The 25,676-nt window shown below is 44.6% G+C and overlaps 14 protein-coding genes; 7 read left to right on the top strand and 7 right to left on the bottom strand.

Moving 5' to 3' along the window:
* Positions 1–3,574: 3,574 nt before the first annotated feature.
* FFUJ_08155 (uncharacterized protein) lies at positions 3,575–5,163 on the top strand (the record flags this gene model as incomplete). XM_023581177.1 has 2 exons in its annotated part: positions 3,575–5,086; positions 5,137–5,163. The coding sequence occupies 2 exons, from the start codon at positions 3,575–3,577 to the stop codon at positions 5,161–5,163; spliced, it is 1,539 nt and encodes a 512-aa protein (XP_023433820.1).
* A 940-nt stretch (positions 5,164–6,103) lies between these two features.
* On the bottom strand, positions 6,104–6,637 carry FFUJ_08156 (related to tol protein; the record flags this gene model as incomplete). The annotated part of the gene is made up of 1 exon (XM_023581176.1): positions 6,104–6,637. One exon carries the CDS (start codon positions 6,635–6,637, stop codon positions 6,104–6,106), a length of 534 nt encoding a protein of 177 aa, XP_023433819.1.
* A 1,431-nt stretch (positions 6,638–8,068) lies between these two features.
* Positions 8,069–8,620, top strand: FFUJ_08157 (uncharacterized protein; the record flags this gene model as incomplete). Its single annotated transcript, XM_023581175.1, has 1 exon — positions 8,069–8,620. The coding sequence occupies one exon, from the start codon at positions 8,069–8,071 to the stop codon at positions 8,618–8,620; it is 552 nt and encodes a 183-aa protein (XP_023433818.1).
* Positions 8,621–9,169: 549 nt separating this feature from the next.
* Positions 9,170–9,562, bottom strand: FFUJ_08158 (related to KP4 killer toxin; the record flags this gene model as incomplete). Its single annotated transcript, XM_023581174.1, has 1 exon — positions 9,170–9,562. One exon carries the CDS (start codon positions 9,560–9,562, stop codon positions 9,170–9,172), a length of 393 nt encoding a protein of 130 aa, XP_023433817.1.
* A 1,109-nt stretch (positions 9,563–10,671) lies between these two features.
* Positions 10,672–11,587, bottom strand: FFUJ_08159 (uncharacterized protein; the record flags this gene model as incomplete). XM_023581173.1 has 2 exons in its annotated part: positions 10,672–11,195; positions 11,251–11,587. The coding sequence occupies 2 exons, from the start codon at positions 11,585–11,587 to the stop codon at positions 10,672–10,674; spliced, it is 861 nt and encodes a 286-aa protein (XP_023433816.1).
* Positions 11,588–12,252: 665 nt separating this feature from the next.
* FFUJ_08160 (related to 3-oxoacyl-[acyl-carrier-protein] reductase) lies at positions 12,253–13,112 on the top strand (the record flags this gene model as incomplete). XM_023581171.1 has 3 exons in its annotated part: positions 12,253–12,593; positions 12,653–12,882; positions 12,937–13,112. The coding sequence occupies 3 exons, from the start codon at positions 12,253–12,255 to the stop codon at positions 13,110–13,112; spliced, it is 747 nt and encodes a 248-aa protein (XP_023433815.1).
* Positions 13,113–13,627: 515 nt separating this feature from the next.
* Positions 13,628–13,939, top strand: FFUJ_08161 (uncharacterized protein; the record flags this gene model as incomplete). XM_023581170.1 has 2 exons in its annotated part: positions 13,628–13,833; positions 13,900–13,939. The coding sequence occupies 2 exons, from the start codon at positions 13,628–13,630 to the stop codon at positions 13,937–13,939; spliced, it is 246 nt and encodes an 81-aa protein (XP_023433814.1).
* Positions 13,940–14,404: 465 nt separating this feature from the next.
* Positions 14,405–14,891, bottom strand: FFUJ_08162 (uncharacterized protein; the record flags this gene model as incomplete). XM_023581169.1 has 4 exons in its annotated part: positions 14,405–14,548; positions 14,600–14,635; positions 14,694–14,796; positions 14,848–14,891. 4 exons carry the CDS (start codon positions 14,889–14,891, stop codon positions 14,405–14,407), a joined length of 327 nt encoding a protein of 108 aa, XP_023433813.1.
* Positions 14,892–15,785: 894 nt separating this feature from the next.
* On the top strand, positions 15,786–16,478 carry FFUJ_08163 (uncharacterized protein; the record flags this gene model as incomplete). Its single annotated transcript, XM_023581168.1, has 1 exon — positions 15,786–16,478. The coding sequence occupies one exon, from the start codon at positions 15,786–15,788 to the stop codon at positions 16,476–16,478; it is 693 nt and encodes a 230-aa protein (XP_023433812.1).
* A 169-nt stretch (positions 16,479–16,647) lies between these two features.
* FFUJ_08164 (uncharacterized protein) lies at positions 16,648–17,305 on the bottom strand (the record flags this gene model as incomplete). XM_023581167.1 has 3 exons in its annotated part: positions 16,648–16,925; positions 16,989–17,071; positions 17,127–17,305. 3 exons carry the CDS (start codon positions 17,303–17,305, stop codon positions 16,648–16,650), a joined length of 540 nt encoding a protein of 179 aa, XP_023433811.1.
* Positions 17,306–18,024: 719 nt separating this feature from the next.
* Positions 18,025–18,867, bottom strand: FFUJ_08165 (uncharacterized protein; the record flags this gene model as incomplete). The annotated part of the gene is made up of 1 exon (XM_023581166.1): positions 18,025–18,867. The coding sequence occupies one exon, from the start codon at positions 18,865–18,867 to the stop codon at positions 18,025–18,027; it is 843 nt and encodes a 280-aa protein (XP_023433810.1).
* A 785-nt stretch (positions 18,868–19,652) lies between these two features.
* Positions 19,653–21,078, top strand: FFUJ_08166 (related to integral membrane protein PTH11; the record flags this gene model as incomplete). XM_023581165.1 has 6 exons in its annotated part: positions 19,653–19,823; positions 19,908–20,280; positions 20,354–20,471; positions 20,533–20,600; positions 20,668–20,698; positions 20,760–21,078. 6 exons carry the CDS (start codon positions 19,653–19,655, stop codon positions 21,076–21,078), a joined length of 1,080 nt encoding a protein of 359 aa, XP_023433809.1.
* A 941-nt stretch (positions 21,079–22,019) lies between these two features.
* FFUJ_08167 (related to TAM domain methyltransferase) lies at positions 22,020–23,459 on the top strand (the record flags this gene model as incomplete). XM_023581164.1 has 8 exons in its annotated part: positions 22,020–22,091; positions 22,153–22,190; positions 22,357–22,363; positions 22,410–22,454; positions 22,505–22,662; positions 22,717–22,773; positions 22,821–23,175; positions 23,229–23,459. 8 exons carry the CDS (start codon positions 22,020–22,022, stop codon positions 23,457–23,459), a joined length of 963 nt encoding a protein of 320 aa, XP_023433969.1.
* A 562-nt stretch (positions 23,460–24,021) lies between these two features.
* On the bottom strand, positions 24,022–25,312 carry FFUJ_08168 (uncharacterized protein; the record flags this gene model as incomplete). XM_023581163.1 has 6 exons in its annotated part: positions 24,022–24,338; positions 24,394–24,558; positions 24,616–24,704; positions 24,755–24,957; positions 25,011–25,238; positions 25,292–25,312. 6 exons carry the CDS (start codon positions 25,310–25,312, stop codon positions 24,022–24,024), a joined length of 1,023 nt encoding a protein of 340 aa, XP_023433808.1.
* Positions 25,313–25,676: the final 364 nt, after the last annotated feature.

The following is a 25,676-nucleotide window of genomic DNA, read 5'->3' as shown; positions in this document are numbered from 1 at the left end:
TGGATCTCGCTCACGGGGAATGAATGGGTAGTACCACTGCCAAACTTTCCCATAGGGTTTGAGCATAGATTCATGCTCGAAGAAATATCTGCAGGTTCTCGCGACCTTCTGAATTCTTGTTTAAAGCCTTAATAATAATAATACAGTTTATAAATATCTTATTTTTAAGGATAGCAGTAAGGATCTTTAAGAATATATATTAAGTATTATTATTAATAAAGATATTTAAATTAATTTTAATTATATTTTTTATAAATATAAAACTTTATATTTAATTATTTATTAATAAAAAGCTAAATAACTCTTAAAGTATATTTAAAGTAATTTAGTAAAATAGCTATATAGTTTAATAAAAAAAGTAAAATATATTATTATTTAATACTTTTTTTAACTTAATAATAAATTTAATTAAAAGTATTATTTTACCTTTTTTAAAATTATCTTTAATTTAAAGTAAATAATATAGTTAATAAGCAAGTAAGCCAGATAAGCAAGTAGGCCACTTTCCTTAACCTTTTTAACCTATAGCTTAAAAGCTTAAGCTGCAGTTTAAAAAGGCTAGCTTTTACTTATTAAATTCTTTCTTAAATAACTTAAAAATTACTTAATAAATCTTTATATTATAACTGCCTTTACTATATATACTATAATGCTAACTATTTAGTTACTTTAACCTTTTTTAATTACTATTTCTTAATAATTTAATTACTACTTATATATTAATATCTATTTATTTAATTATTTATAATACTTTTTATATAGTTATAGCCTTCTTTTTCTATAATTTAGTCCTTTTTGCCTTATAATACTAACTTAATATTTTATTTATATCTTAAAGATTATAAAGCTTAGCCCTTAATAAAATAACCTTATATATAACTGCCTTTATTGCCTTAATAGCTAACTTTAAAGCTTTAATAATAGACTTTAGGGAGCTACTATAATGCCTTTTAATTTACCTTTTAAGATATTTAAATTAAAACTAGGCCTTAATAACTATCTTTAGGGTCTTTAAAGCCTATAGTATTAATAGTTAAGTAGCCTCCTTAAAAGGCATTAGGGTTTATAGCTATATATTAAGCTTTAAGATTATAGTTTTTAGGTTAAAAGGAGTAAGCCTAGCTTCTCTAAAAACCTCTTTAAATATTACTTTCTATAAAGATAGCTTTAAATATAATATAAAAGGCCAAAAAGAATTTAATCTTAAAAATATAAATTATAAAGTATTTAATTAAATACTCTATTTCTTAACTATAAGCCTTTTTTAGTACTATAAAGTATTTAATATTAAGAGGCTAAAGTAAATAAAATATATAAGTAGGTATATAAAGTATAATAATTTTATTTTCTTTATAATATCTCTTAAAATTAATTAAGTAATAGCTTTTATAACTATTAAAAATTAAAAAATAATAAAAATTAGTTAATTAGTTAATTATAAACTAATTAAAGTACTTTAGTTACTTAAGACTTAACTTATTATTTATCTATCTATTTTAGCTTATTATAATAACTTAATTGCCTAAAAGGTTATATTTTTAATATTAATTAATAAGGTAATATTAGCCTATATTAATAATAAATAGTATAATTAATTAACTTTTTGTATTAATTACCTAAATTATAGTAATCTATTTTTAGTTTCTAGGCTATACTAATTTTAGCCTTTTTTATATTTTTAAACCTATAATAGCTATTCTGGCTATAATAAGGCCTATTATAAAGCTAATCTTATTAAAGTTCTAAATATTATTTAATTAAATACTATACTTTATAATTATATTCTATATAAGCCTAAACTAACTGTAAATAATAGTTAAATCTTTATATTTAACTCTCTAATAGTTATATCTCTAAAATAAATATATCTTTAGCTTTAATTATTACTTTATAAAGTTATAAGCCTAATACTTATTAATAGGTAATATATTATAATTAACTAGCAGGGAATTAGCTATTTCTTCTATAAAATGCAATTATAAGGGAAATCCTTATAAATCTAAATTAAAAATAAATTAGACTATTATCTATTCTTTTAAGTTAAATAGTCTTTATAAATTTGGGATAGAATTGTATTATAATTAAATGCTATTATAGTGGCGTTATAATATATTATAAGGCACTTTATAGTTATTTACAGTACATTAAATACTAAGGTTTAGGTTATTTTAAAGGGCCTAAAGGGCAAGAAGTATTCTAGCTTTATTTAAAGACTGTAGTATATTAAGTTATTAATAATTATCTAATTAAATAGAAATATTATAAAGTAAGGGATTTTTGGCCTACTTACTTATCTGGCCTACTTACTTATTAATTACGTTATTCTTTTAAATTATTATATTATTATAAAAAACTATTAATATAGAATTTTATTATAATAGTCTTTAAGTAAATAGCCTTTTTTATATTTAATATATTTTTTATTAACTTTAGGATTAATAATATAAAGATCTTTAAGGTATAAATCCTTATATACTTAAATAGTTATTAAATATTGCTTATAAATATATCTACTAGAGGAAATTTTAAGTCTAGAAGCCACTTATATCTATGCCGTAGATATAATTAGTCTATTTATTGATTTTAATGTTGCTAACGTTTGCAGCCTTCCCCATGTAGTAGTCGTTTATCGTGAACCCTGGGGATCTGATTTGAGAAGAAATTGAGTCTGCGAGAATCAGAGAGAATGAGTATACACGTGGGCAGTGCGTGGCAATTTCATCTTGTTGGGTGCCAATCATGTCTGACACATCATCTGATCCTGACATCAATTCTCAAGTCTCTGACCGCTTACCTCCAGGATTTCGCACAGCTTGCCTTTTATGAACTTGATTTGCTGTTAAATGCGGGATGGAGGGGGCATTGGCCAACTAAGACCACCGATCCTCAACCTTGCCATCTCTTTGTGACGCCACGGCGCTTAATGATCCCCGAGTAGCGAGCCGATGTGTTCAAGACCAGCCCGCCCTGGTAAGGCATTTTACGGGCTTAATTAAATAGCTATACTATTATACTTTCTTTATCATAAATAAAATAATTAGATTTTACTTAAAGCATTATAGTACTATTATATGTAGTTAATAGTTACAGCATCTTTATAAATGCCAGTCTTAAATGCCTCATTTGAGTTATATATACTGCTTAGCAAGCCATTTTACAGTTTGCTTTTCTTTCTCTACTCTGTATTAGGTTAAGTAATAGTTAATGGATGCCCAGCTTACCAGTTGCTGATTTGTGTGCGCGATGTAATTGGCTGACAGTAGCATTGTAGACTTGATTTGATGCAAGGGAGGCAAAGGGGGCTGATTTCGCAACCCGGCTAACTTGCTCAGCCCTGCTAGACTTAACCGGCGCTCAGCAGCCACTTCTACTCAAGTTCAGGGAGTGCGAGGGGCACCTGCATCAACAGACTTTAGCTGATAAGACACCATGGAAGTACTTAATTTGCAGTGGTGGAATTTCCTCAGAGCTCGCGCTCAAACAACACCTTCAACAGGGCCCTTCATACTCCATATGCTTATTTATCTTCTCCCTCCTCACACAAATCTTGTCTGCATCGCTGCAACATACCGACATGTCGTATCACGTCCATACGGGCTACTGGCGGAACCATGACGCGAATTTACAGAACCAGTTTATCTACACCGTCTCAGATACAGTAGCAATGATTCTGACTACAGTGGTGGGAGCCTTCATCTCAATTGTTGGCAGTCGGGCATGGGTAATCGTAAGACGCCTTGCGTTTTGGTTCTGCCACAAATACGGCCCAACGCGCACCAACGCTTCCCCACCCGGGTCCCTTGACCAACCGGGCCTCGACATGCCGAGCATTGACATTCCACTCGAATCCCTTGAGGAGTCGAGTATCAACAGCACCGACCCTCGTTCTGTCGGTGGCGACGTGTTCGAGGATTTTGACGAGACGGACATTTCACAGAGCGATGCACTGCTGGCCTGGATGCCGCGTTGGAGGAAAAACCAAAATCACAAGGCGCTTAGCGATTCCCAATGGCTCCGTAGCTTTCTTTTCTTGGCCGCCTGCATCTGGGCAGTATTTTGTCTTGCGCTCGGACTTACGGTTGTCTATATTTCGACCTCGCTGGGGGACGAACGCCCCACCGTTCAGTCAGAATGGACGCCATGCTGTGGGCGTTTAGGCATACAGCAGACCTTATATCCAGCAGCAGAAGACAAGGAAGCCGAAAGGTATGTGCTCGGCTGCAAAGAAGATCACGATAACGATCTGAGAGACTGTGGATCTTTTTGGTCGGGGAGAGCCACCCCAGAAGTGGTCATTCACAACACCAGTTGTCCATTTGAAGGTCAGATTTGCTCAGAAAAAGCATATCCAATTTCTATTCAACACAACATGACTGCATCATCTTTTGGATATAACTCGCCATCTAAAGCGACGCTTCATCACCGATTAACGTGTGCCGCATTAGATTTATCTCACTTCATCTGGCCAAAGGCCTGGGAGAACGGCAAACGCCTACTTTCGTTCCAGAACATAGATTTACCCGACGACGAGTGGATAAAACAGTACAGGGAACATAGTGTATGGTTAGAAACTTTGAATGGTCCAAATAAACTCTCGTCAAACCACTCTGGATGGGACGGTCACCTCCACTTCGGCGAGGAGGCTCCTTTTCCGAAGGACATGACTCTTGTTCTCATTCCCGCCGGCTTACCGGACAATCTCTTAGTTGCCCAAAGGCAGCTTGATCCTCGCTTACGCCACCCGAATGCCACGACGTTTATCGTCCTCGTCTTTCCGGGACAGAATGTCTTTTTGGGGGCGGGTCCGATGACCGACCCCATGTTTCATGCATCACGACAAAATCACGTTGGAGAATCACGGTTTGGCCAGTGGCTTCCTGACCATGAGGTGAATGGAGTTGGCTGCGCGGAGCAATACAAGCTGTGCAGTGACGATCGTCACTGCTCTGGGTGGAGAAGCACTTTTGAGAGCGAGTTTCTCGCAAATGGCCAAAGTTTCTCTCCCGCTGGAGAACTGTCTTCCCCTCTACAAGACCAGGCAGAGGACCAGCTTCTTCTTTTCTACAATGCCTTTAAATACTCCTCTGTTTTTGGCTACTTGCTGAAAAACCGTCGTCTACTAATAGCGGCTTCTAGACGAAGCAATTCTTACGGGTTTATTAAGAAGGATCAATGGATTGAAGAGCTCCGGGGTTTATTTGATGCAGCATTTTTGAGGGCGCGTTTCACTATCATTCGCAGCATACTGAAAATCAACGACCGTTACCATTGCGCGGACAATCCGAATATCTATAATAGAAACCCTTTATATTGCCGGAGCTTGCTGCTACCAGGGCAAGACTACACTAATTTTAACCTTGTGTATCTAGTTGCATTTATTTTTCTTTCTATTGTGGCTCTATTCTCCAGTTGGTATATAGAGGTCAGAAGGAGAAAGAGATAGACTATATATAATTGCGTTAAATTAAACTATTAGATTTATTATTTAATAAGGTTATACAACTTTTAATAGTTTTATTTACTTATTTTTTACTTTATAGATTTCTTAGGCATAAAGGGAGGTGCTGATTCCTCGATCTCACTTACGGAGAAAGGGTAGTATCACTGCAAAAGTAAAAGTCTCTCAACCATAGATTCATGCTCGAAGAGATATCGACTGCAGCCATCGGGGTAGACTTGGGGCTCATTCTCGGGTGACCAGTCCACGGTCCCAGAGGGGCAGAGGTTTGGTAAAATTCTTATATCCTTAACATTTCTCAAGCCAAGTCCATCCAATTCTACGCCTTTGCTCCTGTGGATCTGTTGGTGTGTACCCCTGAGTAATAGGAAATGCTTCTTCAACATACTCCCTTCTGGAGACGCTGTTGCGGCCAACCCTAATTCCTATTTGGCCACGCAGTCTTTCCAACCTACCCACCACCTTGAAGGATGGCCAGAATACTAAAAGCGACTTTCCATAGGTCGGCTTGATGAGGTGCGACGTTACATACCTTTCGTACCCGATACTCGTCAACAGGGACTGTGCTCGAAGATCATCTCTGGAATCCCGTATATAAAGCATAAGCGTCTTGTGTCCTCATGGAACGACATTGTGGTTCAGCCATCAGGGGCCAAATATACCCTTGACACCAGGTATCCAGAACCCAGAGTCGCCATCTGTGGCGATGATCGTCACAACTGTATTTGTATAGATGGTCCCCAGTGACCTCAAGTGGTGGGAAGCAACCCCGGGGTCGTGGTGAGTGACACAGAGTGCGTCTACCCAGAGATACCGCTCGTCAATAGCCGGGATTAGATACATGGCGCGGCGGATGATAGGCGAAACAAGGTCTGAGAACTCGGGAGTTGCCAGAGCGAAAAGCTCTTGTGGCTCTTTGAGGGCGTTTGAGGTCATTATAGGTTGAGTATGGCTTCCGTAGGTGTAACTTATTGTCGCGCAGTCAACGGGTTCGAAGCCTGGGACAATGCAATGTTTCTGTGCGTCGACTAGCCAAGCAGGGCGCGTGGGCCAGACTTTGATGGGATTTTCGCACCTGGCACCATGGGATGAAACGCATTTGTGCTTCCATCTTGTAATAGTTTCGACATCAGCCCAGTCAGTATCAAGTACACGGCCATTGCCCGGGTGGCCAGGCATATCATCCTTATTCACCAACAGTAACTCCCAGGCATGGCCGGTGCCATTTAGTGATTGACTGAGGCTTATTCTGTTGCCCTGATGTGTATTTCGAAACCCCATGACCCTGTGATTGAAAGTTTCTCCTTTAGAGGGGACATAGTCAATGAATCTCCAATATTTCTTTGTGGTTCTGACACGTAGTCGAAAGCGCCTCTTTGTAAGTTCCAAGAATGATTTGAGGCGCAGTATCAGGATCTGCGAATTGGAGCTAGATAGCCTCACAGGTCGGACAACCAGATGCCCATGGCGGAGTGTTGTCTGCAAGTGCTGTGACCATGATCTCGCTAGCAAGGATAAAAAGAAATAGTGTCGAGAATAAGAAGAAATGGCCTAACTGTGTGTCCTAACGTGCTTCAGTGCTGCGCCACTATCAAATGATTTGATGAGGGGCAACTGTACATGCATAGTAGTAAGCGGAGATATGCTGCTCCCGATTTTCCTCAGGCTTCCAACCCACAAGATATAGAAGATAATTTGATATTCTCTCTACCCACTATAAGCTTCTCCCTGGGGCTTTCACTGTGGAGTTGGTTATGCAATACAAGCCTGTCACTTGGAATATGTAAGGATGGTAGGGCAAAATTCATTTCAGTCTTTGTAATGCTTTCAAATTCGACATTGTAACAAGAGTTTTACTATAAATGTTGACGTTGATCTTCCCTTTCGATTAACACGGCATTGCCGCGTTTTGCCGGGTCTAATCAGGGCCTTGTGTGAACACTGGGTCGTTTCTACCAATAGTAGACTCCACCGGAAGTAAATCACAACCTTATTATTCTGCGCAATGCCGTGCCCACCTCACTCGGAAGCACTTAGTCAGCGGCTTGTAACGGCGGCAAAGGATTGAATTCTCTCCTGCCAAGAAGCTTTAATTCACAAGTCAGACTTGAGAAACTTGCACAGTAGTAATGAATGAATATAAAGCCCGACGCTTCCGGCACAGTGGTGGCATCAGTCAAATCTTTAAACGATGGCCCCCTACATTAAAGTCAAGCTTGGTATTCTTTAGACCACCATCGAGATATATTTCTTTCTTGCTCGAGGTCTAGCACTATACGAGCCTTGTTTCACCTTTACGATACACTAAAAGAAATCGCGACGTCCAACAATTATCAGATCGTCAACATGGATCTTTCCAAGAAGTCAATTCCGAAAAGCATCTTGATCTTCGGTGCTGCTGGCCACATCGGCCAACCACTAGCTGCATTTCTCACACGAGAAGCCCCTGGCATTCAACTCTCTCTCGTCGCAAGGAGCCCCGAAAAGCAGAAAATGCTATAAAACAAATTCCCCAAGGCCCGGGTTCTCGCCGCTGACTACGAGGATCCATCTTCACTCGCCGCAGCTGTAAATGGTGTTGAAGGCGTTTTTGTCATATCTTCCAGCGGCATGTCGGAAACAAGTGCCATGACGAACCTCACAAATGCCCTCAAGCAAGATGGCTCTGCTGTTCATGTCATCCGGCTTCTCGGGATATTCCCCGAGTTCAATCCCCATCGCGTGCCCACGAATTTGGGGCCAGGAACCCTGCCTATTGAACATCCGATTGCGAAGCGTATCTTGGATGAAAGTGGACTTCCAGTCACGTATATCAACTCTGGGGCTTCCTTCATCGATAATCTATGGTTACAGATCCAGCCCGTCCTGCTGCACAAGAAATTCATCTGGCCAGAGCATCGTGTGCCATTTCTCGACCCGCGCGACGTCGCCGAGGTCGCTGGGCGTTTGTTTCTCTCAGACAATACCAAACATATAGGTGCATTCCACACCATGAACAATGGGCATGACTGGCTGAGCTTTGAAGAAGTGGCGGGTATTCTCAGTGGAGAATTGGGTGAGCCGATTGCCTTTGACGGAAGCTACGAGGGCTTCATGGAGTTCTGGGGCCCTAGGATGGGAAAGAAGGCAGAGCGACTATGGAATTTCTTCAAGTTCGAATAGTCCAACGAGGAGCAATGGGCTTTAAATAATTTTGTGGAGCGGATCTTGGGGAGAAAACCTACTACAGTTAGGGGCTGGATAGTGGAGCACAAGGATGGTCTGTTGAACGCCTGAGCATCTGGTATCGTAGGGACAGTGAGAATCATTTTCATGTCTTGTAAAAGAAGGCTATGTAGGGCAATATCAAAAATATGACCTGTAGTCCTGTTGCTAGATAGAAAGATAGGGAATTCCCGAAGAGGGCTGCTTGGATCTAGACTTTTTAAGGACATATTTACTGCTTAGGACTAACATGTAGATCTTGGCACTATCTTGAGACGAGGATCGTGAATGCTTTCAAACAGACCCAGCCGGCAACATTTCCCAACATGAGCTCTATCGCCATCCTCCAGCAGCGTACTGATGAGGTTAGCAAGCCAAGGCTTCAGCACCCAAAGATATAGCTCTCTTCCACTGCCTCAAGCTGCATTACACTAGATCATAAACCGTGGCCTGAAGATATTAGCAGTGGCCTCAAATACCAATGGAAAAAACCCATACATCTTGGTATTAACAAATAGCCCAGTTGCACTTAGGGCTGGAGACATAGTTGATAGTAAGGATGCCATGGCTCTTCTCGTCGTTATCCTGCGGCCAGAAGACCGGAATGCTGCCGCATTTGTTGCAGCCATGGGCATCAAGGTCCGAGATAAGTGTCTTGATGCTCGAGCCAGGCATTCCTCCTGTGTTCTGCAGGAAGGCGCAAAGATGCTGGGTACACATGATGTGCTGCCCGTTGTAGTACCAGCGGTTAGGATCGAGGCCCCTGGCCAAGTTTACAAAACTGGAAGTGTATTCTCCCTGTGTTCCGCCAGCACATTGGCTGCTGCCCTTGCAGTTGATACCAGCAGCTGCCTGCCCAGCTGCTAGGAGGGCGGTGGCGAGTAGGGCGGTGAGTTGCATGCTATCGTTATGGTATTAGCATTGCTGGTAGAGAGATGGAGAGTGGTGCTGACCTGGCGTTTATGAAGTTATATGAGTGGCGAGTTAAGTGAGATGGGTGAGATGGGTGAGATGGGTGAGGTGGATAAGATGAGATTGAGGTCCTGAAGAAACAGACAGCTTTTATATCTAGAACCAGTAACCGAACATGCACGGATATAAATCCATAACTGGGTTGAGTTTGAAATGCACATACGATATTTTCTGTCGGGCAGCGGTCGGGAATCAAAGTCGTATCAGCAAACCCGTTCTAGAAGTCATCACCAATCGTAGCTTGCCTATCTAAATACAACCGGGTATTCCCCTGGATGTAACATGGCCTAATACCGCAACTTGTGGGACAAGCTCTTAGCATAGTTGGATGACCGAGATGATTCAGCAGCTGAATAATCGCGCTACCATGCATGATATTCGGCCGCCCGTGCAGATACGAACTCGCAACGCCTCTCGTTCATTCAGGACCTTCCAGAAATGTAGTAGGCAACTAAGTAAAGCGGACCGGTCCGTACGTCTGTGCATAAAATTATTTTACTCTGAAAAATCTGCCTCAGTGCTTCCATTCTTCATCACCTGCATTCAGACAACACGAAGGCTTCTTGAAGTAGCTACTTCTGGACTCGCTTAATCGTCGGGATAGTCGCTCAATGTAGCGCAATTCTGACTCGGATGTCTAATGCAAGGGTCCTGACAATTACTACCTCAGTCTTGCAGGCGCTTACCAACTGACGGGGTCACACTCTGGTTCAACCTATAGTATAGAACTTTTCATAGTCTTATTTAGAAGGCATTTTTAACATATCTGGTAAACTTGCAAACGACTCGTTATATAATGAACAACTGCTGCGATAGGGATCAATATGCCGAAAGTACAGCGATGACAGGGTACCTTGCGAACATCTCTATTTAGACCCCTCATATCACTTCGCGAGGTCAAGAGCCCAGCTGTCTGCCCACGACTTTGTAGAAACAACCAGCCGCATAGTTAATGGATTGATAATTAACAAAGATTAAGTTAAGTCATAAAATATAGACAAAATGAGCTACCAGGTGACATCTCAACCTTTGAGATCCTATGGCGCAATAAACCTTTCCGGGTTAGGTTCTACCGACCCTCCTCTCTCTGCAAAATATTCATCTGGAAACCAGCGAGGAATCTGCAGAAGAAAAGACGAATTGATATCAATCCAGATAATAATCCTCCGCAACAGTCCATTTAAACCCAGTGAATCCAGACCGCGTCTTTGCTCAACCATATCGTACAGTCCCTGCATGTGTATTCGATACGACTCGACGCCTCCATGCATCGCTTCAAAGCTCGCCATCTTTGCAACAGCTCCAATAAGGGCGTCGCTCGTGTCATCATGTGTCGCCATCAATGCGTTGATTGAAGATATCGCCTGGAGCCTGAGCTGCAGAATATACTTCGATGGAATTGAGATGCCAGAGATTGTTGACTTGTTGGCCGCAGAAAGTAACAGAATTGTTTGGAAGGGTGCTTCTTGAGATAGGACCAAGGGGAACCAGCTCGTGCGGAGAAGACCCTTGTTTCCTGGCTGGTCTAACTCGGGGATGTCTACTGCCATGTGCACGAGATCTACCTCAGCGGTTAGTCGGTTCTGAGCGTGTATGACGTGTAGTGACACACTCACAGTGGTCCACAAGCCCAGGGATCTGCGGGTTCCACGGACCAGGATAGGTTCTGAAGGCATCGACCCGACCTCCGCCGAGCTGCTTTTCAACGGGCGGTATCTGCGGACATAATTGGCTGATGTCATGGCTCACGTATTCAAAAACAACTTCCCGCTCCTTATGGCGTCCCCGACGTTGTTTCGAACGGTCCGGTTTCGTGTAAGCTTTCCAACCCCGCTTCGAAATATGTGACCGGACACTTGAGTCCGCTTTCAGCAAGTCGGGCTGATCGGCGATAACGAATTTGAGGTCCGAGGGCAGTTGAGGAGTGCCCAGGACGAGTCCAGAGCGAGGCATGTGAGTTTGAGTGAAATGACGAAGGATTTTGGTGCGGTAGAATTTCATTCATGGACGGCAGAGATGAGGTCGGGCAGACCCTAGACCTAAATAGGGAAATGCATCACGGCTCACTAGTTCATGTTAAAGTTTGGAACTCAGCTGCCAAATAGAGTGACAGGCGCTGATCGATACGCTATATGTTCTAGCGTCATAGCGTAGAGTCAAGATTCGTAGCCTGCATTATCTAGAGGTACCTCCATTCACCTATGGTACAGCCGTTGTACAGAGTATCCTTGTTATCGGGCATTTGCTTGCAATTCGTCCTCACTGACCTACTCCTGGTGCGCAAGGGATTAAACGTTAGCGCTACGTCTACCTTTGCAGCTGCATCGAGTGTACCAGTGATACGTCAAATGTCCTAACCCTCAATGCAGATATGATTTTCAGCGTGCCTCCCTCCTGGCCCTTTGATCTTCGTACTATTCCGGATTCCGTCAATGCATCTGTTCAGCAAGTGCTGATGCTTCATCCCTCCCTTTAGGATTACTCCTCCGGCCCGGTTGACTATCTATATAAACCTGTCCCTAGAGCTGTACCAAACTACAAAGAACCTCATCGTCCAACACTCACACCACAATCCAATTTTGAACCCTTAGTCAACCCACCTTATCATAGTTTTCAAAATGTCTCTCGAAGGAAAGGTCGTTCTCATCACAGGCGGGGCCAAGAACCTGGGTGCCGAAATCGCCCTATCCCTAGCAAGCATTGGCGCTAGCCTCGCCCTCCACTACAACTCACCGTCCACAAAGGAAAGTGCCGACACTTTAGCAAAGACAATCAGCCAATCATTCCCCAAGGTAAAATTTTCGTTCTATCAGGGTGATCTCACCACCAAAGCAGCAGTCGACAAACTGTTTGAAGCTGTGCTCAAGGACTTCGGCAAGATCGACATTGTCATCAACACAATTGGAAAGGTTCTCAAGAAGCCCATCGCTGAGATCTCTGAGGCAGAGTATGACACCATGTTTGAGTAAGTCTCGCCGCTTGAAACTTCAAGTTTACTATTACTAATAGAGACTGCAGCGTCAACTCCAAATCGGCTTTCCTGATTCTTCAAGCTGGCGCAAAGCATGTCGAAGACGGCGGAAAGCTCATCACTATCGTCACTGCCCTCCTAGCGGCCTTCACCGGCTTCTATACTTCATATGCCGGATCTAAAGCTCCCGTTGAGCACTTTACCCGTGGCGTTGCCAAAGAGCTTATGGGCCGCCGAATCAGCGTCAATGCTGTCGCGCCTGGACCGATGGATACGCGTAAGTCGCCCTCGCAGTTGATAGGTCATATACTGATATTGATATGCGATATAGCTTTCTTCTACCCGCAAGAGGCTGATGATGCTGTGGCTTTTCACAAGAGTCAAGCGCTGGATGGTCGGCTGACGGATGTTAAGGATATTGCTCCCCTCGTTAAATTCCTTGTCACTGAGGGGGGATGGATTACGGGCCAGACCCTCTTCGCCAATGGCGGCTATACTACCCGTTGAGTACGTTATGCCTATTAGTGTATCTAAACTGAGACAAAATCATGAAATGTTCATTGCACCATGGTTAGGCCAACAGTCGAGATTCCTATTCGGGAAATTCTGTTTACACCCATGCTTTATCCACTCCGCTCTACTTCCTTGCAGCCAAGACCTCCTGAAACTCCAGTGGTCCTCCGTCTCTGCAACCAAACAGACGATGAAACGCCCGTTGACTAAGCTTCAACGTTTGCGTTAAGCTTGTTCTTCGATTTCGATTTTTTGTCGTCTGTTATTTCGTGAAAACCCCTGGTCACAGCTTGAGCACCTACCAATCTATGAAACCCAGGCAACCTGAATCTTCAATTGTATTGGGTTCGGGTGCTTATATAGAGCAATCAACCCACGTATCTGAGTAAAATCATTTCCTTCTCAACATCTATTCTTCTCTTGGCTGGTCCATCAACAATTCATCTCTTTCAAAGTACCTTATCTCACATTTCTTCTTTTCTTTCAAGACCAAAGCAATAAGACTCAAAATGCTCGTCAACAATATCTGCCTCATTGCCTTCGCCGCTGTTGCCATGGCTGCGCCCCAACGCATTGACTTCAACCGAGATCCTAATAACAACGGCGACCGAACCGCACAAATGGCGCGCGTCGAGGATCTCCGCAACAAGGGCCTCACGTGTAATGAGGCCGCTCAGGAAACCTTTGTATGCTCTGATGGCCTTGGTGGCGACTGGTCAGTATATCTACGCGCGTTCTGTACTATAATTTTGAGGTCAATAGCTAATTTAATTTGGAATAGTTCTGTTAATATCTTCGGAGAAGGAAGCTGCTTGATTTAGATAGTCTATCTGCAGCAAAGGCCAATGCATTTGGATACTCGAAATGCCTCCATGAATAGAGATAATCCAGTCTCCCTCCACCATTTTCTCAGTGCCTTTTAGTTGCCTCTTCAATATGTCCTTCCGTTGCTGCTTTCAGTGGGTTCTTGTATGCTTTTACGAGCCTAGTCGTATGATCTTTCAAAGGCCATGAATTATGTGTGCCCATCTCTAGTACACCAAGAGCATGGCATCAAATGAGGCCTCTCTTCCATGAGCGAAGGAATAGTTTTTACACTGCCTTTCCATCACATGTAAATAAAGAGATTCTCTGACTTTACAAGACCTTACTCTTAGTTGTTCAGTATCAAGATGGTTTGTGATGAATTTAGTATCGCCAGTTTATTAATAAAGACTTTATTCATGGAAGCGGGAAAGGCTAGCGCTTCTGCAGCAGTCATGCCTGCTGAGTATTGTATAAAATCTTTAACATCTGCCACGGACTTTGCTGGGGTTAGCGTAGCACTTCCCTTCGCCGTCAGCGCAATCATAGCCCTCCTCGGCGATCTTCCTGCAAGCATCCTCCCACTGGTCACCAGCGATTTTGTCTTCAGTGGTTGCCTGGGCGCACTACTCTCCAGTCAGCACAGGTCTCATCTATCACAGAAAATTTTGACTTACACGACCAGATGTCTCATTGTAGGTAGCACCGCCCCACTGCACAATTAGTTAGCTGATGCGATATTATTGGTAAGTGCTGGCTCCAGTTGCTAACCTCGTAGCCTTGATCGTTGTACTCTGTGCATGCAGCGGCAGTCAATCGCCAGTTGTAACTATCGCCATTGTGACAAGCACAGTTATCGTGAAGCTTGGCTGTCCTTTGATAGTGTTAGCTAGCTCATGTTCCAAAGCTGATGGACCTATCTTACACGGCGGTGACGAGCAGGAAAGCGCTAAAGATCTTGGCGAACATGATGAGATCTAGTATTATTTGAGCAGACAGAAACAGGTAATATTAACTCGTAATCGCAATAAGATTCGATCCGATAAATGAGTGACTGAAAAAGAGTGTGCTGAATTGCCAAAACTGGTAAAGACTGTTGGTGATGGATGTAAGTCATCGACTATCTACGGACGTGCAGACACTTATAACACCTTATCTCAGTGATCGTATGTCCATCTCCTCAGCTGAACGAGTTTGTCCGAGCTTTCTCCATCAATGCAACGTCACTAATATCCAGTACCGGCATCTACACGAAAATTATGCCAACCTGAAACAATACCAAGGACCCTCCGAAAGATCAGCGCCAACATAGCGATATTCCCGCGGGCAAATATTCCAGAAACTCAACGTCAACGCTTCTATTCCAAGGTACACCCTAGTATCGGCAGTTCCGATGGATATAGGGATGAAACTAGTCATAAACTCTATTTTCTTGCTTCAGGTGCGAGAAGTAGGAGAAGTTCATGACGCAGCCGAGTATTTGAAACTTCGGGATACGATTTTCCGTGTGGAGCACCTGTTGTCCGCTGCGTGTGCACTGCCCTACTGGGCCAGAGTTGCATTTTCGCGTGCATTGATAATGGGATCCCTGTGTCATATGTGAATTTACGCATTGCCTTTTTGAGTCATGAAGGGGAGTCGAGATGAACTGGGTCCGTGATATCTGGAGATGGATGGGTTAAAAGATCAATGCGCCGCAGCTTGATGAGACTAGCTTTTAGCAGCATCGAGCTTCCGTCGTTCATTCGTTTGTGCATCAATTCGCTCTTTACAGTCTTTACCAAGTCACTCATTTTTTGCTTTTTCGCATTTAAAATCTTACTCATTCCTCGCAGTTAATCACAACACTACAACCCCCCCACCATGATCCCCTCCACGCTCCTCGCACTGATCAGCCTTGTCTCGGTCACCCAAGCCGCAGCTGCTCCCAAGATCCTTTCATCCGACGATGTCATCGTTCTTAAGACTGATGGCACTTCCCAAATCATGAAAGCCGCTGACCTCGAACGCCTCGAGACTGCCCCCGCTATCAACACCAAGACTCCCTCCAAGCGAAACATCGAACGCCGTGGCTGCGAAAGCACCGAGGTCCAAGTCCTTTCCGAAAAAGAATTCCTCAACTGGGACGTGCCCATGTCCCCCGTCATAAGCAGTCTCGACGGTTCCAAGGCCACCGTCAGCGTCACCTCCGGCTTCACCATCGCCAACTCCCTCAAAGTAGGCGCTAGTTTCAGCATCCCTCTCATCCAGGACATTCTCACTACTTCGCTGAGCATTGACTACACCGAGACCTGGACGTCAAGCCAGCAACAATCTCTGTCGTTTCAAGTTCCTGAAAATCATCACGGCCTTATCGTCAGCCAGCCTTATGTCCGACGTGTTCAGGGAAATGTTCTTGATGGATGCGGTGATGATATTGAGAAGATGGAGTTTACTTCGGATTCGTATGAGAGTCAGACTTATGGGAACCTTGAGTGGGTTAAGGGTATTATTCGTCTTTGCAGCAGCGAAACTTATCCCGTTCCTTTCTGCAATGGCGAAGGCGAGCACAAGTAAGATTAGGATTCGAGGTTGTGTGCCGTTTGCAAGGGGTAGTATAGCGCCTCGTATTCAATGGCCTGCTCAGATGACATAATAATTCACATAATTGATTTCGTCTCTAGACTGCTGTAAGCTCGAGCTTGTCTTTTTAAAATTGATATCATTTGTTGCACACGCTATGCATCTAATCCTCTCTGTTGAAAAGACTAAGATCCAATGGGAGTCTTTCCCCCATCCAGATCGCCCTCTCCAAATGATCCCTCTTCATCGACGCCCAGCGATTCACGCCCTTTTCGGGAATAACATTAGGATGCACGAGCGCCGACAGAGGTCCCCTCCAGATAGCAAGCCATGCGACAAACGCCCCAAACTGAGCGGGTGTGAAGACATTGACTTCAAACATGGCAATCGGATGAGGTCCAATCGGCCCCTCCCAGAATTTATAGATTCGGAGTTCGGGAACTAAAGTTTCTCGCGTTAGCTACGGCCTAAGCAATTCATTTGAGTAATGGTGGATCAACTCACACTCTCTTCGGATGCGTTCCCACAGTTCCTTGGCGTACTTGGTCTGCGTTTCGTTGGTTTGGAGGTAGTAGATATGAATGTCACTGATACCTGTCAGCTTGTCACGTGTAGTCCAAGGATTGACCTGATCTGACTTACAAGCCACCTTGTCTGCCATTGTCCAAAGGATCGATGAACCTTTCGTATGCTTCGCTGAGCTTCCCTGACTGAGGATTTACATAGCTCTTCCCATCTTCTGCCTTCTCGTCTGGCAATGGTGGGGCATTCTCGTACCCGGTTAAGGGAGAGGGATAGTTGAAGACTGAAGCGTCGCCCATGACTGTGCTGATTAATTGATCAAGATAAGACGGCAGGGTTTGAGATTGATGTAAATCTAGTGATCGATAAGGTTTGAACGATGTTACAATGAAGCAATGTCTCTTTGTTCTTCGGGGCTGGATGCGGGGGATTTAAAGGCGGTTGTTGGTTGCGTGACTGTTGCTATTAATAAGCTGCGTGAGTCAGCAGCTGGAGCACAAGCGGGATCGCCCGACGCGCGCGGCAATTACCCTATAACAACTAACCTGTTTCCAAAAAGTCAATTCAACAGTGGCAAACGACCAAAAGGGACCTGTAAGCCATGTTACACCAGCCCATATTTTCATGACGTCCAGAATACCAGCAATTATTAATAAGTCGTTCCCCAACAGAGCTTCTGTCTTTCCTAAGTGACCGAGGACAGCCGACCCTATTGAGTATTTGGCTTAAAATTTGTGATATGGTAAAACTAAAAAACGAAAAGATTTTGAACCAAAAGTCTTTGCGTCATAAATATTAGATACTGTTACACACTGTGGAAAAATATACATTTGATCATTGGCAGCAAAATCATAGTTGCTCAGAAGTATGGCGCTTTTGTTTTAAAGCCCCCACTCTTCCGAGTCTCCTCGATGAATATCTTACTCTCTGCCAACGTTGTTAAGGTATGTACATCGAATTTAAATCTCCAGAGAAGAAACAACAGCCCTAAGGATCTCCTTCATTTCCTCTCTCCTGCTTAAGGTGTCGGAGCAGCAACCGCAGCCTGGTCAACAACCAGATCAACTGGCGTCTGATTAATACCCGTAAAGCCATCACCAACAATATACACCATTCCAACATCGCCCTCCATGCTAAAGTGACTCAACGTGCCCGACGTCGCAGAGCATGTCTGAACACCACGACCTTGCTGCACACAGCTCAGCACTGGAACGCTACACTGGAGGGCAGATCCCTCAGCAGGGACCTGGCAAGTAAGATAAACTATGCCCTTGCTGACATCCTCGTTATCGCCGGTGCATGCGGTGATGTAGGCCTTGGTCATATCGCTGTTGTTGAACCATGCGCAGATGGACTTGGTGCCGGATTTGATCTGGCCTGTGGCGGCATCGATGTTGTAGTGCTGCGCGGGGAGAGTGACGCCTGAGCCGAAGTAGATTGGGGTGCCGAAGTTGTTGTCTGATTTGAGGTTGCGGTTGGCTGCGGGGCCGGAGCCGGCGATGATGGCGAAGGTGGTGATTACAGGCGGGGCATCGGATGTAGTGGTTGTTGCGTCGGCGGTGGTGGTATCGGCTGTAGTCTCGGTGGAGGAGAATTCAGTTGTAGCTGCCGAGGTTTCGGTTGTGAAGAGTGTTGTTGAATCGGCGGACGTGGCGGTTAGAGCGAGAGTAGTTGACAAGTCAATCGTGGTTGAGTCCGCAGCAGTTGAAGTCGCAGTGTCAGTTATTAGAGACTCGGCTGAAGTTGAGGTCTCAGCGACAGTGCTAGACACAGTAGGTTCAGCCACACTCGATGTCAGAGTGGCAGAAGAAAGTGCCGAAGCTGTACAACGCTTGATTAGCGGATCCTCCTTCAGACTCATGAGACAACCTTACCCGACGTCAGCGGCTTGCATGGGCTAGCAGCCGCACCAATGAGGCCAATGGCCAGCGACAAGAATGCACAAGTATACATAGCTAGTAGCGAAAGACTAAAGTTGGAATTGAGATACAAAAGAAGGTGAATCCAGAGGCAACATGCAAACGGGCGCTGCAATGTCTTTATGGCGTCGGGCTTGGTGCTAGCGCGATGTCATCGGTGAACTATCGACCTCAGCCGCACGCCAATACGCTTAGCTTAGGGGCTACCAAGGGGAGATACAGGGGAAAATCGATGGTCTGTCATTAGCTTCATTTGATTCTTCGGTTTACGAGCATCCAATTTCCTGATTTATAACCCGACGGATATAAATGCATCAGGTCGAGCTAATCCTTAAGAAAAAAAAAAAAAAGACTATCTGAGAACTGCCGAGGTTGGGGTTATTAACGTTCAAGACTTATACTATAGATGTAACCTGTTATGAGGCTGAGCTTATGTGATATCTATCTATCGCGTAACACTAGACTTATATAAGTAAGACCATATTCTACTTCGCTTAAAATAATACGCCCAAAAGCCATCTTTACTTAAGAGCGGCTTATGCTTACTGCTTATTCTTTCTGTTGCAATTGTCCTATATATAACAGATATAGTATGGTCTTACGGCATTACTTACAAGTTCGGTCCTCCCGAAATACCAACCCGACGACTTTTTAGATAACATCGTCAATCAGCTCCGGTTGCGTTCAAAAGGCGGAAGAAAAGGTCTCTGCGGCTCGAATACCAGCGATGCACTCACTTCCGCCTGATGTCGCGGCTCATACCAGAGGCCCTGCTATGATGGCAGTCATGTATTCACTCACTACGCTTTCATCCCTCGCTGTCGTAGGCAGGGTCTTTTCGAGATATAAAAAGCTCGGTCGCTTAGCCATCGATGACTACGTTATAATCCTGTCTCTTGTTGGTCCCTTGCTCTGTTCTCTATCACCCCAATTCTATCTACCACGCGCGATAGAAAAGGGACAACTGCTGACATCTCGATAGGGCTTCGTATTCGCCTACGTAGCGTGCTGGACGGCCGCTATCTTAGCCGGTAGTGGACGCCACCAGGCGACTCTGACCGTCGACGAATTCCATCGTTCTGTATTCTTCCTAATGATCGGCCTAATCCCAGGAGTGCTGTCGCTCGCGCTTCCCAAGTTCGCTGTCGTCAATCTACTCGTCAAGATCCTCTTCCCATCACCCCGGCACGTCCGGTTGCTTTGGGGCCTCGCAATCGCAAACCTTGTCCTTATGCTCGGTGCATTCGGGGTCCGTTTCTCGGAGTGCGACCCGCCAGAGGCTCAGTTCACTTTATATGCCCCTGCCAAGTGCCGTAGCTCGACTGCCATAATTGTCTATTCAGTTATTGTGGGATGTAAGTAGGCCCTTATCCTCGAGGGTGAAGTAAGAGGTTTTCGATGTACTAATGATGAATCGATGAACGGCAGCATTTTCCGCCGTGGTAGACTTCTACCTTGCTTTATACCCAGCTGTAGTACTATGGTCATTACAATTACATCTGAAAAAGAAATTGGCCCTTAGCGTGGCCCTTGGCTTTGGTGTTTGGTTAGTATAGCCACATGCTACTCTCCCGTTGACTTTTGACATTGACTGATGACTTCCCTAGTGCTGGCTGTGCTGCTATACGCAAAGTCATGATGGTGCCAGGTATGGGAGACGGCAAAGACTATACTTGTGAGCTCGTACCATCCGCACAACTGCACAACATAAGACCCTTGCTGACAAAGTCCTGCATGGTTAGATGCTTCAGGGAGCCTTGTGATCTGGATAAGGTTAGTAGTCTCCCTTGTGCGATCCAGCATGTTTCCATTGACCCATTCCTATGATTCGTAGTGTCGAAACAAACTGTGTGATAATAGCCGCCTGCATCCCGATGCTCCTGCCTTTCTTTGAACTATTATTTGGGAAGAGGTTTTTGTCAGCGCCACCTCCGTCGTCGTTGAGTCGAATAAGTGATTCAAAGCCTGGAAGCAGGACAGGAAATCTCAGTGGGACCAACAAGACAGTCGAAACGGAGAGGCGGAGAATAAGAGACGAGGTGGAGGAACGCATGGAGGCCGTCCTGCTTCTCGAGGAGCCGGGTCAAGATGAGGAAGGCGGCCAGAGCCAGAGGGCAGACAATGTTCGTCAACGTAGGCTACAGCATACCTAGGATGCTATCATTCCAGCCAATTAGTCGCACGGTCAGCGTGCCATTACGGAAGACTGGATTCCATGTGCATTACTCAGCCCCCCCGCAGATCGAGACCCAACCAGGGGCACTTACGGACGATGGCCACATGGCGCTTCCAAGGTTAATACAGAGTCCAGGTACAGGGAGACTCGTGAGTTCGCGTTTCCCAGCAAGATATCAGACGAGCTGTTGTCCCGCACCGCTGTGCTCTGCCAAGGCATGCCACGGCTCAGACAGGAGACGGTGAAACAATCGGCCACTACCACTCATGCCTCTGCCTCTGGACTTCAATTACCCTTCGTTCGATTGTTTTCTCCCGAAATAGTTGCATATCATACAGAGGCATCGGGGGCACATCGAAGTGTTCATAGTATGCGTGGAAAAGGATTTGGCAAAATCTGTGCAGCCGATAACACACATTACTTGGGAAATCCACCATCTTACATGTTGTATCAGCTTTATGCAAAGATCATGTGAGCACCTATGACTACTATGAATGACGAATCAGCGTGTCTTGACAATCAACCGGAAGCACAAGTTGCTGATGGGATAATGAGCCGAGGGACTGTCTGATTGGCAGAGATACAATATACCCACAGTTCTTAGAGTTTCGCATGACAGCTAATGCAGAGCTTGGGATTGGATAACCTGCATGTTCTGTACCGAGCTGCCTCATTAGATCAATTGTGCAAGGGATATTTCTTCACCTTAGCAGAAGACGTGGTGACGTGTTCCCACATTATGGCGGGGAAGCCTCCGATAGGACACGGCTGTGCGTAGTGCATAATCCGCTCAATCCAGGGTCCCTCAGCGGAGCCTCGGGAATATATGATCTACAGACCCCTCATTTTCAGTAACGCCAGACTCTTGAGGCTTCTCTTTGTTCGTTCGACCGTATCAGAGTAACGAAAGCACAGACTATGGCGGATAACTCTCCTCAAGACCCTGCCGCGACGGCTACCACTCAGCCTGAGGGCCACTTGGAAGTTGATGTGAGTTGTTGACGCTTCGCTTCGAACATGAGGCCTCTTTGCATGCTAACCAGTTCCTCAGGATGACTTGGGTGCCAATGATTCACTTTATCAATCAACGTCAGTCAGCTACTATGATTGTTTGTTTCTGGTATAATGACACGAATGGCAGGATCGGAGGTTCGAGCTTTTTATCGTCACTCAATTCAAGCATATACAATTATAGGTGAGGACTACGTCGAAACACTATTAATAACCACGACTGACTTATTTCTGACATACGCAGATATGAAGTTAGTTACTCTGAATATACCCCGGTGCATTATTGACAGCAGCCAGAATGGACGTCGATATCATGCATTCCGAGAAGGCACCTATCCCGTGGTATGTGTTAGACCACCGCTTCTTGACACCTTTGCCTAATAATATCTTAGCCCAACGATGAAGATGAGCAAGATCGTATGGACCTCGTCCATCACGTATATAGTATCCTTCTCGACGGAAAGCTCCACCTTGCCCCGATTGGCGCGAACCCTCAGCGTGTACTTGACCTCGGCACAGGGACTGGTATCTGGGCGATAGATTTCGCAGAGTGAGTGGAAGCATGAACCCCAGGGTGTTAGCCCGCTAACATGCTCGGCGACAGTGAGCATCCTTCGGCAGAAGTTATAGGAAATGATCTCAGTCCGATCCAACCAGAATGGTAAGACAAAACCTGCCATCTTGCGTATCGTTGTGCTAATAGCTCAGGAATCCACCAAACTGCACCTTTGAGGTAGATGACTTCGAGGACGAGTGGCTGTACCGCTCAGAATTTGACTTTGTTCACGCCCGCGAGTTGGAAGCGTGTGTAGGCGACGAGGACCTTATGCTCCAGCGAGCTTTCAGACACATACGCTCCAACGGTTATATCGAACTACAAGGCGTAGACGCGCGTTTTGAGTCCGATGACGGAACGCTCGACAAAGCGCCCAGTGCCAAATCGTGGATGAAGCACCTAATCGAAGCTTGCGCCAAGTTTGGCAAGCCTGTTGACTGTGCGGACAAATGGAAGGACAGGTTGATTAAGGCAGGGTTTGTGGATGTTCAGCAAGATGTCCGAAAGGTATGTAACCTGTCATCTGGTTCTTGTCCTGTTTTCCTGAGTGTTGAATATAGTTGCCTATCGGGCCTTGGCCGAAGGATCCAAAGCTTAAGGAACTTGGTCGGTATCAAGCTATCCAAGAGTCAAAGGTTATCGACTCGTACACGCCTAAACTGTTTGAGTATGCGCTTGGTTGGAGTGCGGAGGAGATCCAGGTGTTGATGGCGCAGGTTAAGAATGAGCTGAGAAACCCGGGTATTCATCTTTATCTCCCTGTCTATTTTGTTTGGGGCAGAAAACCTTAGTTGGGCTAACTTTGAGAAAAGTGGTGAGCTCTTGTCAAGCGAGAGAATTGAGCTGTTCCTGATTATTGAATAAAGGCCTTTCAATAAGGCGTACGTTTTATGATAAAATCTGCAAAATATCGAGGGGAGTATCGATCAGCATCCTGAATCGACATTATCGCTTCATCGCGTGCATCACCACATGTTCTTTAATGATGTGGTGAGCGAGGACTTGATTGAGTCTGGGTCTGGATCTGGGATTTCTATACTATCTTCATGATGTGAGACACTTTGTCGAGAATTACGTGTTGCTGATTTATTTGAGCGTGTAATGTAGCGGAATCATGATTCACAGCGGTTGCCATTGAGACCTTCTCGTGAAAATACCCACGATACGAATTCCTGAATGCCAACTTCAAAGATAAACGTAGCGCAAGAATCTTACCTATCCTTCGGTTTAGGCATGGTATTGAGCTGTGCATCATCAAATAAAGTCTAATTATATACATAATGAGGGCTTTTGGCACCTCGCTTGTCATACACATTACATTTCCTCCAACGCCTAATTCTAATATCCAGGAAATTATACCTTGAAAGTCTTACTGACTGCACTTTGTCCGCTCGCGCTGCGAGTATCATCTGGACTTAGCCGCTCATGGGAAACGCGAATGTGAGTCACTAGCTCAATCTCATCATCTCTCACACCCCATTTAGCGTATTGCGACGCAGGGGTCTCGGCATTTTGGCCTCTTCCGGTGATCTTTGTGTGAACGCCATAGCCGCTGGGTTGGTTCGACGAAGAGCGATTTGTGGATGATTTCGATCGCATAATGAATCTTCGAAGGCCAGGTAGGCACACGACTATAACAGCGGTGCTCATCTCGGCGAGAGATAAGGTATCTGTATACTAGGTTAGCCGAAGAACATTCTATAGCAAGGATTTAGAAAGACATACTGCCAGACTGATCATCTAGCTCAAAGTCAGTGGCATTATAGGCAATAAATCGGGACAGGCTGACTATCAACGTAATAGCGCCTAGAGAGAAAATGCCAATAAGGGCGATCTTTTGTTTTCGGTGGAGTTTCAGATGTTTGAGCAGAAAGAAGGGGTAGAAAAAGACTATTGGCGGTCACGTTAGCTGAACTGTTCCCAGTGAGTAGCAGGCATTAAACATACTTAGTAAATCCGTTGAGAAGTTGAGACCCCATTGAACACAGAAAGAAGCATATGAGTTCCATGCTGACTTGAGCTGGTTTTCGATAGACCTGATATCTGTTAGTCAGATGATGAGACAGGTAGCGCCAGTTGACTTTACCAATTGTCAGAAAACGGTAAACAGATAAGAGTGTTTACAAGTACTGATACAAGTAAAGCGCAACCAAGATAAATCGTGATTACAAGCAATACGCGTCGAAGGGATCCTGAGATCCCAGGGATTAGTTTCCAATAGAATAAGATAATAGATATCTTGGGAAAATAAATCCCAGTATCGAAGAAGTACTCTGCGACTAGTACTATCTGCACTCAGTCAGCTTTACAAGTCTCTTTCACGCGACCATGCAATATCATACCTTTAGATACTCTACTGAATTAACTACAAGTTCAGAGCCAATTGCAGGATTATCGATGAGAATTCGAAGTGCAAGAGTCGAGCAGATAAACCATCCTAGGCTGAAGACCCAACCTAGCCATGCAAAAATATCAGGCAAGCTAAATAAAGCCTGCTTCATTAAAAAGTTCGCCCAGCATCGTAGGATCAGTACCACTAATGCTAAGACGAGCAGCACTGCTTGAATACCCTGAAGAAATTAGTTACGAAAAGAAGAAAAGAGAGGAAAAGGCAGAAAATTACAATAGAAGTGTTGGTATCCATTGAGACGCTCGCTAGGTAGAGCGACCCGAGTCTCTGGTTCTACAGCAAGACCGAAAAGCAAGCAAGGACAAGAAGGACATGGTTTGGCAGCAGAGGTTGGACAAAATGAGTTGGGGGACGTGCAGTATATTTAACTATCAAGGTTTAACTTAAGCTAAATGTTACCAATCAACCATGGAGCTTAGAGCTGTGCTAAGCTAGTAGAGCGCTATGGTCGGGAGGGTTGGGGGCTCGAGCACTTGCGGTCTTGCACGTGGCGAACAAAGATAAGAGGGTAGAATGGATCAAAAGTCCAGTTTCATAATTTTAGGAGCCAAGATATCCACTGCCCTGGAAAATTCGGACTTGTACCCGATGGGCTGAG

Source organism: Fusarium fujikuroi, chromosome FFUJ_chr07 (assembly GCF_900079805.1).
Source record: "Fusarium fujikuroi IMI 58289 draft genome, chromosome FFUJ_chr07".
NCBI classification, from domain to species: Eukaryota; Fungi; Ascomycota; class Sordariomycetes; order Hypocreales; family Nectriaceae; genus Fusarium; species Fusarium fujikuroi.
The sequence above is the reverse complement of the archived record's forward strand: the minus strand, read 5'-3'. Positions and strand labels throughout refer to the sequence as shown.